The sequence below is a fragment of the Salmo salar genome, chromosome 20, assembly GCF_965601325.2.
Source record: "Salmo salar chromosome 20, fSalSal1, whole genome shotgun sequence".
NCBI classification, from domain to species: Eukaryota; Metazoa; Chordata; class Actinopteri; order Salmoniformes; family Salmonidae; genus Salmo; species Salmo salar.
The window spans coordinates 47,012,319-47,030,955 of record NC_138310.1 but is presented as its reverse complement, the minus strand read 5'-3'; the positions used below and the strand labels follow the sequence as shown (position 1 = coordinate 47,030,955).

General features: G+C 48.2%; 1 protein-coding gene across 1 annotated transcript in view; it reads left to right on the top strand.

Annotated features, from left to right (window-relative positions):
* kmt2a (lysine (K)-specific methyltransferase 2A) overlaps positions 1-18,637 on the top strand; it is a 55,122-nt gene extending 36,485 nt beyond the window's left edge. The window contains 17 exon segments of the mRNA XM_045703485.2: positions 1,024-1,229; positions 1,423-1,523; positions 1,618-1,755; positions 4,678-4,836; positions 5,144-5,261; positions 5,744-5,822; positions 5,912-6,072; positions 6,289-6,456; positions 6,565-11,179; positions 11,313-11,381; positions 11,464-11,642; positions 11,872-11,946; positions 12,121-12,295; positions 12,844-12,948; positions 13,179-13,262; positions 13,455-13,584; positions 13,917-18,637. Of these exon segments, the coding sequence (XP_045559441.2) occupies positions 1,024-1,229; positions 1,423-1,523; positions 1,618-1,755; positions 4,678-4,836; positions 5,144-5,261; positions 5,744-5,822; positions 5,912-6,072; positions 6,289-6,456; positions 6,565-11,179; positions 11,313-11,381; positions 11,464-11,642; positions 11,872-11,946; positions 12,121-12,295; positions 12,844-12,948; positions 13,179-13,262; positions 13,455-13,584; positions 13,917-14,192 (6,838 nt within the window). The 3' untranslated portion in view covers positions 14,193-18,637.

The following is an 18,637-nucleotide window of genomic DNA, read 5'->3' as shown; positions in this document are numbered from 1 at the left end:
ATGCATACATTTCATACAATTTCATACATTTTTTTTCTGTGCTGGCCCCCCGTGGGAATCGAACCCACAACCCTGGCGTTGCAAACACCATGCTCTACCAACTGAGCTATAGGGAAGGCTATGATGGTGTTGGAGTCATGCCTGGCCATGCTGTCATGGGTTAACAGAGTACAGGAGGACTGAGCACACACCCAAGAGGGGCCCCCATGTTGAGTATTAGCATGGCAGATGTTGTTGCCTACCCTTACCACCTGGGGGCGGCCCTTCAGGAATTCCAGGATCCAGTTGCAGGAGGTGTTTAGTCCCAGGCTCCTTAGCTTAGTAATGAGCTTTGAAGGTACTACAGTGTTGAACCCTGAGCTGTAGTCAATGAATTGCATTCTCATGTTGGTGTTCCTTTTGTCCAGGTGGGAAAAGGCAGTGTGAGGTGCTTCAACAAAGTACTGAGTGAAGGGTCTGAATATTTCGATATTTTTTAAATATTTTTTTATATGGGTTGTTGTGTGTTGATTGAAGGGGGAAAAACTATTTGAATCAGTTTTAGAATAAGGCTGTAACTGAATACTTTATCAATGCACTGTATATTAGTTACTAAACAGAACCAACTACATAAATATCTGATAGGGTCCATTATCTACTACCTGGCCTTTTTTGTGTTTTGGCTAATTAAAGTTGTAACCCCAATTTAGTGAGTCGTTCAGAAGATTATAAACGGTTAGATTATAATTTACATTTTGGATTGTCTGCGCTCTTGAAAATTTACCAAATGCATTGCTTTGGGGTATAACAGTTGTGTTTGAGAATTATTTCAATCCGTGTTAGCCCCTGTTCAGGTCTGCTCTTGCTGTACTTTCTTGAAGTACTGTATTCACTGATCTAAATTGACATAATTGGTGAAATCAATGCAGTGAAAAACTTGCTTTCACCGATTCAATGTTAACCCTTCAAGACTGGAAGGCCGGAAGGATGCATTTATAAAGGATTCAAACCGGGTCTGAGTCTACCTGTCTGTTTTTCTTGCAGCAGTGGCCTCCTCCCCAACGCTGTGCTGCCCCCCTCCCTGGACCACAACTACGCCCAGTGGCAGGAGCGCGAGGAGATCGCCCGCGCCGGGCAGCCCCTCCTCAGGAAGAAGATCATCCCGGCCCCTTGCCCCAAGACCCCCGGAGAGCCCGACTCCCCCCCGCCGCCCCGGCCTCTACTTCCTCAAACACCCCCTATGCTCCACGGTGAGTCTGCTCAACACAACTATAGGGCAACACCTAGGGACAAAAGTAGTGCACCGTTCCCTATATACTATATAGGGAATATGGTGCCATTTGGCTTACACACCTACACTAAGTATTTAATGGATACACTTTCTGATACTGTTTCAGTTGCAGGAAATGATGTGTTTGTGGCTTGCTTTCTTGTCTCTCTCAGACCTGAGCTGTGAAGACAGTCCTGAGCTGCTCCCACCCCCTGGCGTCAGCGACAACCGCCAATGTGTGCTGTGTCTGAAGTACGGAGATGATAACACCAACGTAAGTCAAAGTTGTGCTAAACGCCACCTTAGCAGTCGCGATTAGTCGTGGTACAGCTCTTGATCGTGTTCTTTGTGCTTGTGTCTGGTTTCAGGAGGGCGGCAGGCTGCTGTACATCGGACAGAACGAGTGGACCCACGTGAACTGTGCCCTGTGGTCAGCCGAGGTGTTCGAAGATGATGATGGCTCTCTGAAAAACGTCCACATGGCCGTGATCCGAGGGAAACAGTTGGTAAGACTAATAAACCAAAATACCCATTTGTACGAGATGTACAGTGCTTTCGGAAAATATTCAGACCCCTTAGTATAAAGTTGATTTAAAACAACAAAGTCCTCCGCAATCGACACACAATACCCCATAATGACAAAGCGAAAACGGGTTATTAGAAATGTTTGCTAAATTTATTATAAAATAAATAAAAATTAACTTATTTAGATAAGTATTCAGACCCTTTGCTATGAGACTAAATTGAGCTCAGGTGCATCCTATTGATCATCCTTGAGATGTTTCTACAACTTGATTGGAGTCCACCTGTGGTAAACTCAATTGGTTGGACATGATTTGGAAAGGCACACACCTGTCTATACAAGTTCCCACAGGTAACAGTGTATGTTAGACCAAAAACCAAGCCATGAGGTCGAAGGAATTGTCCGTAGAGCTCAGAGACAGGATTGTGTCGAGGCACAGCTCTGGGGAAGGGTACCAAAACATTTATGCAGTATTGAAGGTCCCCAAGAACACAGTGGCCTCCATCATTCTTAAATGGAAGAAGTTTGGAACCACCAAGACTCTTCCCAGAGCAGGCCACTTGGCCAAAATCAGGGGAGAAGGGTTTTGGTCAGGGAGGTGACCAAGAACCCTATGGTCACTCTGACAGAGCTCCAGAGTTCCTCTATGGAGATGGGAGAACCTTCCAGAAGGACAACCATCTCTGTAGCACTCCACCAATCAGGCCTTTATGGTAGAGTGGCCAGACGGAAGCCACTCCTTAGTAAAAGGCACAGCCCGCTTGGAGTTTACCAAAAGGCACCTAAAGGAATCTCAGACCATGAGAAACAAGATCCTCTGGTCTGATGAAAACAAGATTGAGCTCTTTTGCCTGAATGCCAAGCGTCACGTCTGGAGGAAACCTGGCACCATCCTAAGGGTAAAGCATGGTGGTGGCAGCATCATGCTGTGGGGATGTTTTTCAGCAGCAGGGACTGGGAGACTAGTCAGGGTCACAGCGAAGATGAACGGAGCAATGTAGAGATCCTTGATGAAGGATTTTGGGCTCCCGAGTAGCGCAGCAGTCTAAAAAAACTGCAACTCGGTGCAAGAGGCGTCACTATAGTACCTGGTTCGAATCCAGGCTGTATCACATCTGGCCGTGATTGGGAGTCCCATAGGGCGGTGCACAATTGTCCCAGTGTCGTCCGGGTTTGGATGGAGTAGGCAGTCATTGTAAATAAGAATTTGTTCTTAACTGACTTGCCTAGTTTATTTAATAAAGTTAAATAAAATAAAACATTTAAAAAATGTTTAATGAAAACCTGCTCAGGACCTCAGACTGGGGCAAAGGTTCACCTTCCAACAGGACAATGACCCTAAGCACACAGCCAAGACAACGCAGGAGTAGCTTCGGGACAAGTCTCTGAATGTCCTTGAGTGGCCCAGCCGGAGCCCGGACTTGAACCCGATCAAACATCTCTGGTAAGACCTGAAAATAGCTGTGCTTCAATGCTCCCCATCCAACCTGACAGAGCTTGAGATGATCTGCAGAGAAGAATAGGAGTAACTCCCCAAATACAGGTGTGCCAAGCTTGTAGCATCATACCCAAGAAGACTCGAAGCTGGAATTGCTACCAAAGGTGCTTCAACAAAGTACTGAGTAAGGGTCTTAATACTTTTGTAAATGTGATATTTCAGTTTTTTTCATTCTAAACCTATTTTTGCTTTGTCATAATGGAGTATTGTGTGTAGATTGAGGGGAAAACATTTTTAAATACATTTTAGAATAACGCTTTATCGTAAATTTCTTTGGGAAAAAGTCAAGGGGTCTGAATACTTTGCGAAAGTACTGTTTATTCTTAGTAAATGGATATTCTTTCTTTTGTATAAATAGTGTATATTAATTTAGTATGTGGACACCCCTTAAAATGTAGTGGATTCGGCTGTTTCAGCCACGGGTTGCTGACAGGTGTGTAAAATCGAACGAAAAGCCATGCAATCTCCATAGACAAACATTTGCTCTAGAATGGCCTTACTGAAGAGCTCAGTGACTTTCAACGTGGCACCGTCATATGATGCCACCTTTCATCAGTTTGTCAGTTGGAGCAGTGGAAATGCGTTCTCTGGAGTGGTGAATCGTGCTTCACCATCTGGCAGTCCGACGGACAAATCTGGGTTTGACGGATGCCAGGAGAACGCTACCTTCCCAATGCATAGTGCCAACTGTAAAGTTTGGTGGAGGAATGGTTCATGGTTAGGGCCCTTAGGTTCGGCGAAGGGAGATCTTAACGCTACAGCATACAATGATATTGTAGACAATTCTGTGCTTCCAGCTTTTGGCAAGGCCCTTTTCCTGTTTCAGCATGACAATGCCCCTGTGCACAAAGCGAGGTCCATACAGAAATGGTTTGTTGAGATCGGTCTGGGAGAACATGACTGGCTTGCACGGGGCCCTAAACTCAACCCCATCAAGTACCTTTTGGGATGAATTGGAACACCGGCTGCGAGCCAGGCCTAATCGCCCAACATCAGTGCCCGACCTCACTAATACTCTTGTGGCTAAATGGAAGTAAGTCCCCGCAGCAATGTTCCAACATTTAGTGGAAAACCTTCCCAGAAGAGTGGAGGCTGGTATAGCAGCAAAGGGGGGACCAAATCCATATTAATGCCCATGATTTTGGAATGAGAGGTTTGACAAGCAGGTGTCCACATACTTTTGGTCATGTAGTGTATGTTTCACTTGAAAACGCATGTTGCCATTACTTGATTTTGTGCATCATTTACATTGTCTTCTATTATGCATGCTCTTGATACTAAATATATGAAAGTCTTAAATTTTTTTATTTATTAATCATATATTTATTACTCAAATGACCTTGAGTCTGTGTTGATTATCTATGTCTAATGGCAGTGTCCTGTGATGTTTGTTTTTCCTCTCGGCAGCGCTGCGAGAACTGCCAACGTCCTGGCGCAACAGTGGGCTGCTGCTTGACCTCCTGCACCAGAAACTACCACTTCATGTGCGCCCGGCAGCGCCACTGTGTCTTCCTGGAGGACAAGAAGGTCTACTGCCAGCGCCACCGTGACCTCATCAAAGGAGAGGTGAGACGCAAAGCAGAACTCCTTCCTTATCTTCTCCAGCCCACCTCCCTTACCCACCTGCAGCATCACACATAAACAAACATCTAGAAGATACCTTAACTTTACAGATAAAAATGTTGATTCAATGTCCGTTTTTTTTTTTTTTTTTTTAAAGCTCTGGCTTACTGGTAAAAGGTAAAAACAACATGCATGCAGTTAGTCCGTATCTATCGAAATTATACTGCAGAATGGGTCAAACTGAGGTCAAGGTGAGGAGAAGGGCACACTTGTAGGTACTTCGTTTGAAATGCATGACTTCCTTGCCCAGGTGGTGTCAGAGTCTGGCTTCGAGGTCACGCGGAGGATCCTGGTGGACCTGGAGGGGATCAGCTTGCGGAGGAAGTTCCTGACCGGCCTTCAGCCGGAGAACATCCACATGATGATAGGTGCGTATGTTTATATTATTCCCCCCCTCACAGCCATATATAGAGATCTATATGGACTAGTCCCAAACAGCACCCTATTTCCTATTTATTGCATTACTTTTGACCAGGACCCATAGGGCTCTGGTCAAAAGTAGTGTACTATATAGAGAATAGGGTGCCGTTTGGGATGCACCCTACATATGGCTCTGCTTGCTGTCTGTAACCTCTCCCTGGGACCCCCAGCCGTTATCTGATCATATTTGATCTATTCCAGAGCTATGCAGCACACCTGATTTTTTTTTTTCAAATGGTAAACTGATCATCAAGTCCTTGAATTAGGTGAATAAGCTGTGCTATTTCAGGGCTTTCCCAAAGTAGTGAAACGGCCAGGGGCGTTCGGAGTTTTGAGACACTAGCAGGCCCAACAAACATGTTTCTGAATGGCCTCCTTGGATTGGGGGTTGTATTTATTTATTTATTTATTTATTTTTCTTCCATCGCAGGCTCCATGACCATCGATTGCCTTGGAATACTGACCGAGCTCTCGGATTGCGAGCGCAAACTCTTCCCCATCGGCTACCAGTAAGTACACACAGTGCTGCGCCTGTCTTTTATGTGAAGTAGTCAGTGCAACAGAAGACTCATAAATTTGCTGGTTTCTGTCACCACAGGTGTTCCAGGGTATACTGGAGCACTCTAGACGCCCGGAAGCGTTGTGTCTACACCTGCAGGATCCTGGTGTGTCGTCCTACTGTGGTGGAGCCCGACCTGAAGAGTGCTCTTCCAGAGGAGAACCGCACCATCTCCCACAGCCCTTTTATGCCCATCTTAGGTGTGTGAGCCAGAATGCTGCATCACTACATTATTCATTGCGGCACTGCATTTGGTCTAGTTTGTAGCCGGCGTGTAAACGCATTCAATACGTTTATTTTATCACGTGCACAGGGTACAGCAGGCGTAAACAGTACAGTGAAATGCTTACTTGCAAGCTCTTCCTCCAAAATGCAGGATTCTGAAGAATTGATTGCATTAAACTTTTCATTGACAGATAAAGTCCTGTCTCCGGTGCCCGACCCTTTTGACTCTCTGAAGCCCTCCAATCGCCTGTCCCTGCTGCCCTCCAGCCCCAATCCTCCTAAAGTTTACACACGGAACAGGCACCCAAGCTACCCTCCGTGCCAGCGCTCCCCTGGCTCCAGACCACTTCCATCCCCAGGTATCTTCAAACTCTTTAACCCATTTACCTCAAACTGTCATTGTAAACTCCCATTCACACGTGGAGACATGCTGCATGGTAAAATGTGTTTATGTCCATGTTTTGCAGGCGGATCCTCTCAGTCGGCCCATGAGATTGTGACGGTGGGGGACCCCCTTCTGAGTTCCGGCCTAAGGAGCATCGGCTCCCGGCGCCACAGCACCTCTTCCCTCTCCCCCCAGCCCAGACAGAAGGTAGTCTCCCCTCCACAGGCTGGGGTGGCTGCCGCCATGAACCAATTGGCCCTGCTCTCTTCTTCCACCCCACCCCCTGTGCTTTCCTCTTCCTCTGCCTCCAGAGACCTGGGTCTAAGGGATACGGAGAAGCCGCCCGCCAGCGGAGTCCGAACGCAGAGCCGCGAGACTAGCTCACTCAGCCCTGGAGGTCAACACAGACACCACCACAGCATCTCTGAGATGAAGACAGACGGTGGGAAAGAAAGTGCGCCTGGCAAGCAGGCTGTGGGAGAGAACCCCAAACTTTCCCCAATGGCCCCAGGGATGGCAGGAGCGAGCCAGGCCTCCCCACCACCAGGTACAGGTCTCCTGACAGGGCACCAAAGGGCCAGCAACAGCAAATCCCAGGCGGAGAAGGGGAAGCAGGGCGGGAAGGTCCCAGACCTGTCGGCTGGCGTCACGCTCCTCTCCCGCCACTGTGTCACCACGACCCTGTCCAAGGACAGAGGTGGTGGTAGTAGTAGCTGCAACCCGGCCAAGGAGGGAAGTGTGACCTTGGCGCAAGCCTCTAAAGATTCTGGGAAATTGGGGTATCCTCAGCCCCTGTTCCACAAAAGCGTTGGGAGGAAGTCCCAGGACTATCTGTCGGGGCCAGCCCCTGCCGCCGCCATGAAGCCCCTGTGGTCTTCGGGGGCCGAGGATGACGTCATCAAACGGAGCTCCCAAGCCGCCCCGGCTGTTCCCTCCAGCCACTCGGCCGCCACCACCAAAGACAAGCACTCCAAAGTCCGAACAATCGACAGCCGAGAGGCATCTAAAGAGAGGGAGAAGACCCCTCAGAACAGCAACAAGAACCCCACGCTCAACAACAACAATGCTAAAGAGACTGGTGGAACCACTAACGCTCCAACCCCGACCTCTCAGAACTGCAACAGCAAGGCTGCAACCCTCAGCAACAACACCAAAGCCATTGGCAAGCAGGAGGTGGAAAAGCTGGAGAATCAGGGAAAAGGGCGATCTTCAAAGAGCAGGGAGAGATTCTCCAGTCCTGAGAAGAACAGCTCCAGCCTAGAGGCCATCAAGCCGCCCAGGTTAGCCTCGGAGAGAAGCATGAGGGCTTCACAGGTTCAAGCAAGAGTAACAGCCAACGAAGTCGCGGCCGCTAGAGACAAAAAGCGGGCTATAGTCAAGGCGTCCCTGACGCCGCTGAAGACCGACCCGAACGGGACTAACACCGTGAGCGCTTCCTCTGACTCCTGCACCACCACTTCCATCTGTCCAGTGGGCCTGGAGGGACCCCCCCACCGCAGGTCTTCCTGCTCCACACTCTTCTCTCCGTCGGCCTGCTCGGAGAGCTCAGAATCGAACAGCCCGCCACTGCACCCGGAGGACCGCGAGGAGAAGCGCCTCCTGGCTCGCTGCACCGAGGACGAGGGGACCAGCGACAGGGATGACCATGCCTTGCTGGAGGAGGAAGGCGGCGACGGGGACAAACGCCACGAGGACGACAGTGACTGCTCGGGCTCGGCCAAGCGACGTTACCCAAGGCGCAGCGCCAGGGCCCGCTCCAACATGTTCTTCGGCCTGACTCCTTTCTACGGGGTGCGCTCCTATGGAGAGGAGGATATCCCTTTCTACAGCAGCAGCGGGGACGGGCCTGGGAAGAGGAAGGCTGGGGGCAGTAGGCGCTCGGCCGAAGGCCAAGTGGACGGGGCGGACGATAGGAGTAACTCCTCCTCAGGGGACAGCGGAGAAGAAGAGGAAGGGGGATTCAACCAGTGTTCCAACAAGGATCCATACTATTACAACTTCACCCGCACCATCATCAACCCCGGCCCTGTGATGCCCTCAATCGAGGGGATTGACCAGTGCCTGGGGAGGGGCTCTCAGCTGCAACGCTTCCTGAAGAATGAGAAGGAGGAGAGGGTTGTCGCTGCTGTGGATGGAGTTCCCACCCGGAGCCTCCTGAGCCACCAGCAGATTGGCCAGCTGGACGGCGTTGACGACAGCTCAGAGAGTGATGCCAGCGCGAGCACCACCAACACCACCACCACGGCCACCGCAGCGTCCTCTTCCCACAAGAGCACAGGAAAAAGGAAGGGCAGAGAGAGGCACATGGAGAAGCTGGAGCGTGACTCTGGGAAGGAGGCGGACAACAGCAGCGGAGGGGGTGGGAGCAGTGGTAGCAGTAGCAACAACAGCCGAGAAGGCAGGAAGAGCCAGAAGGACAGCTCTCTCCCTCTGGGTGGGGTGAAGTCGTCCCAAAGACAGGACCCCCTGGAGGCCCAGCTCTCACTTAGCACTGACCTGCTCAAGTCAGACTCAGACAACAACAACAGTGACGACTGCGGCAACATCCTGCCGTCGGACATCATGGAGTTTGTCCTCAACACGCCCTCCATGCAGGCCCTCGGGCAGCAGCCTGAGGCCTCCTCCTCCGAGCTCCTCTCCCTGGACGAGGGCTATGGGGTGGGCGTCAACCGCCGCAAAGACATCCTCTTCGAGGACTTCCCTCAGCCGCTGGCCAGTGCTGAGCCCGTGGAGAGTGGGGTGAGCACGTCCATCTCGGTCGAAGAGCCATATGGTCTGCCTCTGGAGCTGCCCTCTGACCTTTCTGTCCTGACCACTCGCAGCCCCACGGTCAACAACCAGAACCATGGCGGCCTCATCTCAGAGGGCTCCGAACGCACCATACTGTCCCTGGCAGCCTCTGACGATACCATCGCAGAGAAAGGAGGCGAGGACAAGCAGCAGAGAGGAGGGGCCGGTGTGTCCCCTGAGAGCCAGCAGGAAGGAAGTGGAGGTAGCCGAGAATCTCAGGTAAGAAAAGGCCACATGACCCCGGAGCAGTTTGAGCATATCACCAGTCCCTCCCTGGGCCAGGTGGTCGACGCAGATAACCAGGATCTGACCAGGAGCTCTGGGACCCCCGTTCTACCCAGCACCCCCACCCTGCCTCTCCAGGGACAGAAGTACATCCCTGCTGCCTCTTCAGTCAGCCCCGGACCCTCCCAGGTGGCCAGCATGTCTGTCCAGACCACCTCTCATTTAAAACCAGGCCCGGAAAAACTCATAGTGGTCAACCAGCATCTGCAACCCCTTTATGTCCTACAGACTCTCCCCAATGGTGTCACTCAGAAGATCCAGATCACCCCATCGGTCAGCGCAACAGGAGTGATGGATACCATGACTCTAACCACAGGGCTCACCACCGGGATAACAACCTCCCAGCCCATCTTTCCTGCTGGGGGTAAAGTGTTGGGCACCATGTCCCATCACCCTCAGATCCATACTTTCACCGGCACTACCCAGACGGGCTTCCAGCCTGGCATTCCCAGCACCACCTCTGGCCTCCTGATCGGGGTGCCCTCCCACGAGCCCCAGATCCTGGTGACCGAGGCCGGACGGAGGCACGACCTGGCGCCCAACGTGACCATTGTGTCCAGCGCCGCCTCCATCTCCACATCCTCGGCCGTGCTCGCGTCTGGACACGGCAAGAAGCGACCCATTTCCCGTCTCCAGCCGCGGAAGACCAAGAAACTAGCCCGCTCCAGGAGCCAGCCCACCCTGGCCCCGTCTGAGGTGAGACCCAACATGACTCTGATCAACCTGTCCTCGCCACAGATAGCCCAGTCCGGACTGGTCGAGCTGGGCACCCTGACCACGGCCGCCACCACTTCTCACCGCAATGTCCCCAACATTATCAAGAGACCCAAATCGGGAGTCATGTACTTTGAGCCCATCCAGCGGAGGAGGCCTCTTCCCAGTGGGCAGCCTAGCATCCTGGGCCACGACTCCTCCACCCACCTGCTGCCCTGCACTGTCTCGGGGCTCAACCCCAACCAGTCAGCAGTGCTGAACATGGTGTCCATGGCTCAGCCCAGCGGGCCCGGAGGCCTCATTGCGCCAGGCTCTGTCTCTCTCAGCACCCCGGTGCTCAGCTCTGCTGAAATCACGGGACCCATCAGCAGCCTCCTCTTCAAAGCCACCCCACACAACCTGGGCCTTCCGGAGCAACAGATGCTCCTCCAGTCTGGAGCACCTCTGATGTCTCAGCTGTGCAGCCCCGCCCAGACCTCCATCGCCAGCAGCATCTGTGTGATTCCCTCCCATCAGACCATCAGCATGTCCGTCAGCCAGCAGGTGGACCCGGAAAGCAGAGCTTTCCAGCGGCAACAACACCCGCCAAATGCTAGTGGACAACCTGTGGCTCTGGCCCCCAGCCCGGTCTCACAAGACTCTGGCAAGGGACATTTGGTTGGAGTGTTCCCCCAGAGTTCCCGCTCTCAAAGCTCAAGCGCCATGCCTATATCCAGGTCCTCATCAGAGCAGAAACAAGAGCTGAAGTGTAGCGCTGCAGCAACGGCATTTACGGGCTCTGGGAAAGGGAAGCAGAAAGCCAAGCGGATGAGGCAGAGTCCAGACAAGGCCAGCGGGAAGAAACACAAGGGTTGGCAGACAGAGCCTCCTCGGGAGACGCAGGGAGACCGGGCACCCTGCACTCCTGGGTAAGATTCTCACATAAAAGATAACTCATAAAAGATAAATCAACTAGGACTATACTGATTTCACTAAATGTGTGTTATTATACTATGGTTGCCACCTGCTACATCCATATTTGAATTCCCTCTACCACTGTAGCTCTAGAGAGCCAGTCTCTCCCGAGTCCATGGACACAGGCAAGCCCAGAGACAGGGGCACCTGCAAAAGGTAAGTAATGCAAGCTTGTCACCCATTTCCATTTCTATACTATTAATATGTCAATGGGTAATGTTTCTCCTGCTCTAACCAGTAAAACCAGTGAGTTCCCTGAGGAGAAAGGCGAGACCGCCGCTGGTTCTCTACTGGTGGCCACCCCTGACCAGGAGGGTAGCCGCAGGGACTCTTCTATGGACAGCAAGCCCAAGAAGGGACTCATCTTTGAGATATGCAGCGATGATGGCTTCCAGATCCGCTGCGAGAGTATCGAAGGTATCCAAAGTCCTGACCTTATCCTCTTGCTCTGTGTTTCCATGTAGCATGGTTATGACACTCAATGGTAGAAAACAGCTCTAAAGTTATTGAAGTGAATGTGTAACAGTCAAGATCTCTTATTTCCAAATCCTCGTACAGATTAAGAAAACGAAATGTCTACTTTTAATACTAACACAGTTATGCGATACTAAGCTGACCTGTCTTGTTTTCTCCCTCTGACCCACAGAGGCCTGGAAATCCCTGACAGATAAGGTCCAGGAGGCCCGCTCCAACGCCAGACTCAAAGAGCTCTCCTTTGAAGGTGAAGTACCATTTATCAGATTTTATTTTGTTTATGCCGGTTCATTTCTTTTGAAGAATGAAATGGTCACTCATCAAACTTTTTTTTTTCCTTCTCTGTACCCCCTCGACTCCTTTATTCTCTCTATCATTCTTTCTCTCAATCTTGTCTCTCTCTTTTTTTTTTCTCTCTCAGGAGTGAACGGTCTGCGGATGCTGGGGGTCCTCCACGATGCTGTGGTGTTCCTGCTGGAGCAGCTGTATGGTTCCAGGCACTGTCGCAGCTACCGCTTCCGCTTCCACAAGCCCGAGGAGGCCGACAAGCCCCCGCTCAACCCCCATGGCTCGGCCCGCGCCGAGCTCCACCACAGGTACAGCCCTCTTCCAGCACTTAAAGGCATAGATAGGATTGGATTAGTATCCAGACAAATGTACAGTATTTTCTTCTATGTATTATTATAACGAGGTCCCTTCTCCTGCCTGGACCAGCCTCCATGTGCATCCTGCCTTCATCCTTTCCTTAAAGTCATCACTGAGTCATGAGTTGACAGGTGAAGACCATGTGGCGGAGACCTTGTGTTCACCTGATGAATCATGTCTAATTATTGATTAGTTCAGGAAGGAGCACTTCTAAAGTTTTTAATTTTTATTTTATTTAGCTGCACCCGGGTCTCTTCATTTTCTTTTGATTGTTGAAGAAATTCAGATCTATGCATTCTACTTCAGCAATTAAAATGTAGTGAGCCGTTTGTACACTGGCTCTCTTAACTGATGTTTTGGAGCTGATAACTGCATCTTCGTTAACAAATCTCAAGTCACTATTTGGGAGAGGTCCTTCCTAGGGTTAAGAGTCTGTGTCATTGAGTTGAATTTTCTTACATCATCTGACCTGTGTCTGCTCCATCTGCCTTCGCCGCAGGAGGTCTGTGTTTGACATGTTCAACTTCCTGGCCTCCAAGCACCGCCAGCCTCCCGAGTACAACCCCCACGAGGAGGACGAGGAGGTGCAGCTCAAGTCTGCTCGGTGAGTCACGCCGCCCTGTTACACAATTCCTCTATTTAGTTTATTTTTACTTCAGAAAATCAGGAGGACCATTTCTTTATTCTCCGTATCATCATTACAATGGACTTGTAGTCTGTCGTCTTTGTTTTCTGTTCACATCCCTGTATCCACCTGTTGGCGCCTCACGGTGGTAGTAGACCGTCCTTCCTTCGTTGGAACTCATAACACACTGTCCTACTGTTGTTTTTCAGCCGGGCCACCAGCATGGACCTCCCCATGCCCATGAGGTTCCGACACCTGAAGAAAACGTCCAAGGAGGCGGTGGGGGTGTTCAGGTTAGGAAAACACTGGCTACGTGACGTTTTACACAATACAAATCCAAACTCAGTGGAATGGTTTTAACAAGAAGAGGAACTACTACCGTAGCTTTGCTGTAACTACGTCCTTGTTCCAGAGTGGGGTTTAAAAGCGGAAACCCTTTGTTGAACCAGTTGTCACTTTAGCCCCTATGTGTCCTCCCCTCACAGGTCAGCCATACACGGCCGAGGTCTGTTCTGCAAGAGGAGCATCGACGTGGGGGAGATGGTGATCGAGTACTCGGGAAACGTAATCCGCTCTGTCCTCACCGACAAACGGGAGAAGTACTACGACGGCAAGGTGAGAAGAGAAGCCAGGCGTCAATGGAACACAGTCCTCTGTGCTCATTCGCTTTGAGTCTGAACAGGGTCACTTTCGATAGGCAAACGTTGTGGAAAGGTGCAGATAGAAATGTCATGAAAAGAACTTGCGTGAGTTCTTATTCTGCTTTTCAGAGAGGGACGTTCTGCATAATAAAGGTATTTCTATCTGAATGTTCTATAGTGTTGGGCCCCGCTGAATGTGGTTTTCATGTGTCAACAACATTAACCAGTCAGGATCTTTTAGTCATTTGATAATGCAATCCTCAGCCAATGGAGTCTCACACTCTTCTCCTGTCCCTCCCTCTACAGGGCGTTGGCTGTTACATGTTCCGCATTGATGACTACGAAGTGGTGGACGCCACCGTGCACGGAAACGCCGCCCGCTTCATCAACCACTCGTGCGAGCCCAATTGCTACTCGCGTGTCATCAACGTGGACGGGCAGAAGCACATCGTCATATTCGCCACACGCAAGATCTACCGCGGCGAGGAGCTCACATACGACTACAAATTCCCCATCGAGGAGCCGGGCAATAAGCTTCCATGCAACTGCGGAACCAAGAAGTGCCGCAAGTTCCTCAACTAGCCCCCCACTCTGCCGTGTAATGGTAGTGGCGTTAGCGGTCCTTCTCCCACTCTGCCGAAGCAGTCGCCTCGACTAGCGTGGCGCCATCCATGCAATGCCAGGTCTTAGAGTGCAAAGTGATGCTTCCAGTACTGCCCTCCCTTTTTGCTGTACGGCTTGTGCAGAAACAGGCGCGTTACAGACCGGGTTAAGTTCGATACAAGCTATGTTTTTGAAAGAGAACAAATTATTATTGTGCCTCTGGTTGTTTTTGTTTACTTTTCAGACTCTGAGAAGTCAAAGGAAATGGTAAATGTGTAAGATTTGCAATTTTCAACGTTTTCTGTCTTTGAATGATTCAAAAAGATTTTTAAAAAATTGCCCTTTTTGTTCTGAATTTTAACATGACCTCAACTTATTTTTCTAGCGATATCTCAATTCTGTGTGAGCATAGACTCCATTGATTATGTGCACACAAAAGAAAAAAGAATTGCCACCTTGTAAGAGTTCCATTTTACACACCAAAGTGCAATTTGTGGAAGGGAATTTTCTCTGCATTTTAGAAATAGAACGAGGACGTATTAGAACTGATCAGAGGACGCTTTTCTCTTGGCCTCATCTGTTTATACACATCTGCCTGTCGGAATGTGCATCCTGTGCAGCCTTCGGAGTAGCCGCAATAACATAAAGCTTTGCTTGGGCTGCTTCGCTGTGTATTCAAAGACACTGTAAATAGCTCTTATGCCTGTCCAGAGCAACAAGTCGCAAGATGTGTTAGGAAGAGAAACACTAGAGGGAGCCGGGGTCAAAACGACAGAAGGAAGGAAAGAAAGAAGCCTGTAGATTATTTATTTTCAAGTCGTATGTTATTGTTAAGCGCGACTGTACTTGTACAGAGTCGTTGTCAGACACGTAGTCGGGTGGCGGTCATTAGATTGTCGTGGCCATGACTAGCAAGCTAGGCTGAGATTCTGGTGGACTGACAGTTGAGGGACTAACCTTTTTTATTTAGATTTTTTTGCTGTAGTAAATGTTATTTGTTGGTTTTGTATAGGAGAAATGATAGACTGAGCCATCTATTTGTATCGCAGGTATGCACTCGTTATGTCTTATTACAAATTTGGTTCGAACAGAGTCTGGAATTACAGCGACGAGAACCAAACGTCATCCCCCTAAATCTGATTTCCCCTTAAGCCCATTTGAAGTTTGAAATTATGGCCCATTTCATGAATTACTGTTGCAAAGGATTTTTCTTTTCTTTTTTTCGAATCAGGTCATTTGAAGTCTTGTCTCTTCTGGCCCTTTTTTGTTATGGGCAGAAAAATATCATGCTTGCTTTGAGAATGTAAATAATATATATATTTTTCTATACACACGACTAAAAAGCACTCACTAGTGAATAGCACTTAATGTTATAAATAGTATTTATATTTTTAAGAAATCGTATTTATTTTATTGCCATTTTTGTAGGAAATAGAGGTTTACAAACACTAATGCTTGGTCTCTACATTTTTATTGAGCTACCTTTTTTTCAAAGCAGTTTTTTTCATTGCCGTTAATTTTATGTGTAGCCTGAATGTTTCTTTTTGGATTCCAAAGACTGAAGCTGTCGCTCCCCGCTGAGCCCAGTCCACCAGTAGCTCCATTTGTCAATCAAGGACATTTCCATTGTCTGCATGTTAGCAGCATGGCATTATTATATGCCCTTGAGGGAGTCTGTTAGAGTGCTCATCTTTTGGAATAGCTGTCTGATATCTCCTTTTTCCCCAGCCTTAATTCCACACACCACGCGGAGCCTCCAGCCAGGCCATTCAGACCCGGGCGTCTCACTGTGCGCAATTCGTTCACGTTCACCTTTTTTCCAAAAGTGTCTCTACAAATTTCAACATCTCCCTGTTGGGATCAAACGCGCTCCAAAATCCGCTAACTGTAAGGACATAACACAATTTAACGCCTATAGCCACATCAGTGCTCCAGGATTCCCCATGGAAGTGTTCCCTTCATATTAATACTGTCAATGTTTTGTGTTTCTACTCGACTCCCTCGTGAAGTCCAGCGTTTGTTTTGTGGCATTTACATGAGACAGGCTACACATGGAAAGCATTTTTAGAAGCTCAGTAGAAGCTGATGGCGTTAGGGAAGGTTAGAGGCTAACCGTTACCATTGACCACAATGCAACCTCTGTTAGAGTTCATCAACTCGCTTGATCTCTTGCTTTGCATTTGTTGTACCTGAGCATGCTTCGTTTAGACAACTCTGTGACTTGTAAATATAACAGTAGTAGATTGACAGAAGCAGTCCCGGTTTTGGTGAGAATGGGGACATTGGGTACAAAAATTGGATAGGTTGATGACAGGCATATATTTCCTTGAACGAAGATCACCAAATTGCTGCTTTGTGCAACTCTGGCTCCAGTTGTCCTATAGCGAGCCACTTCAGGCCAGTGACTTTTTGTCCCTTTTTGTTATGTTTTTGGTTTGTAATCCGTTTTTCCTCGTAGTCTGTTGACTTTATATCTTGTAAGGCCGTCGCAGAATCTCTCCAACCCTTACCCTGCCCAGGCTGTGAAGTGAATCCATAACTTTGCCAACACATTGCACTTGTGACAGGCACTGACTTAACATGGGAAATGACTTTCTACTCATTGTAAACACAATGGGTTCCTATGTTTTAAAAACCACAAGCACAGATACTGTTTGTAAGCTCCCTTAGGAATTGTGGCCCCCAGGAAAGTGCACTTCTGCTCGACCTTCTCCCATGTGTGTAAGGGACGTTCAGAGTGCAGGGACCACTCTGGAGGCCAACAGTGAACACTCCTCAACCTCCTTGCAGCCTGGGTTTTGCCAGCTAATTCAGGGATACAGTTTTGGTTCAGCTCTCGCTGTCCTCCCATCCTGGCTAGCCTTAGGGTGAGGCACAGGGTCATGCTGAATTCTGCTGCTAGGTCTTTAATGAATGTATATACAAAAACTCAATTGTGGTGATTTATGGTATCAACCACGTTTTGTTTTTGAGTTAAAAAGAACCCACAAAAAGACTGGGAAGATGACCTTACAGGACAGTTTGTTTGTTTCATTTCAGAGGGAAAAAGGTTGAGGGACGGCATTCTAGTTTAACGTCAAAAGGTCACACTGAATAAACGAAGACTTCAAAGATAGCTTTGGTAATCCTTTTACTAATCCCAAAGGCTCCGTCTCTGACTCCTCTACAGATCCATAGCAGTAAAGTGTGATGTTTCAGTACTTGGTGAACAACAACCCATTAGTCAAGTGTTTTTTTTAAATGGCAGATAGATTCCGTTGTTTCTTGGACTTCATAATACCACGCCACACCAGTGGCCCTTTTCCTTCACTTGTAATTATGCTATATATACATAAAAACATATACCGAAACAGAAATAGTAACATGTACTTCAGTATCTATACAATATACGGAATGAACAGACAAACTTAGTTACAGTAGCAAACAGCAGGTTTATAATGGTTAATAGCAATGTTCAATGTACTCTATAATGGTTTTGTGTTACAGTATCAGTTTAAAATAACTAACGTACATCATCTTTGTATATTGATGTCCAGTACCAGTTTTCCTGTGCCTGTGTATGTTCCATTGGCAGGAGCATTGCAGTTTATTTCATTTATTTTATTTTTTGCAAAAAGAAACAGTATTTATGTAGTAAGACGTATAATGTGGTTATGAACTTCTTGAAGTCAGCCATTTTGTGTTTGATTGTTGTAGTGAATGTTTTTATTCTTTTGTAAATTCTTAACAGGGATTTTAGACTGCTTACTTGATGGTGGTATAATTGAGTTGAGTTTGTGGAGACCAGGAAAAAAAACGAATCCCACAAATGTTATTTTAGTCTTCCATGTCTCCCTTACCCACCCCTCTCTTTGGAAGCTTTGGTTGTACTTTATCATGTATTGTTTTATAGGAAGTGATGATACGTTTTTATTTATTTATTTTGTGTATTGGAACATCCATGAATTTACAGGTCAAGGTAGTTGCCGGAACCTGCTTGAAAGAAGTTTGGAAAAAAAATACTTAACTGTATTTGTAATTTTATAATTGTTCCTTGTGTATAGAACTTATCAGCCTGAGATGAGACGTGGCATCAAGGGGAGTTGGCGGTAGGACTTGGAAACGGTTAAACGGCTCTTCTTATGCCTTGAATATACCTTTGTCTTATTAACACTTCCTCCTGAACTCCATGAGAATGATGATGATGATGATGATGATAATATTTTTCCCTATTAGTTGTACATCAGTGTTCTCTCATCTGTCACAGAAATGAAGGAAAGTTGAACCACAATAGTGAACCACAAACTACTTAAGGTTGAATGTATAATTAGGAAACACAATTGTACATAACTGTAAAAAGAAAAGTTTCTAATCATGTTTATTTTCTATGCACTTTTTTTATTTAAGTGATAGTTTAAATAATAAACATGTCTCGTTTACTCTTT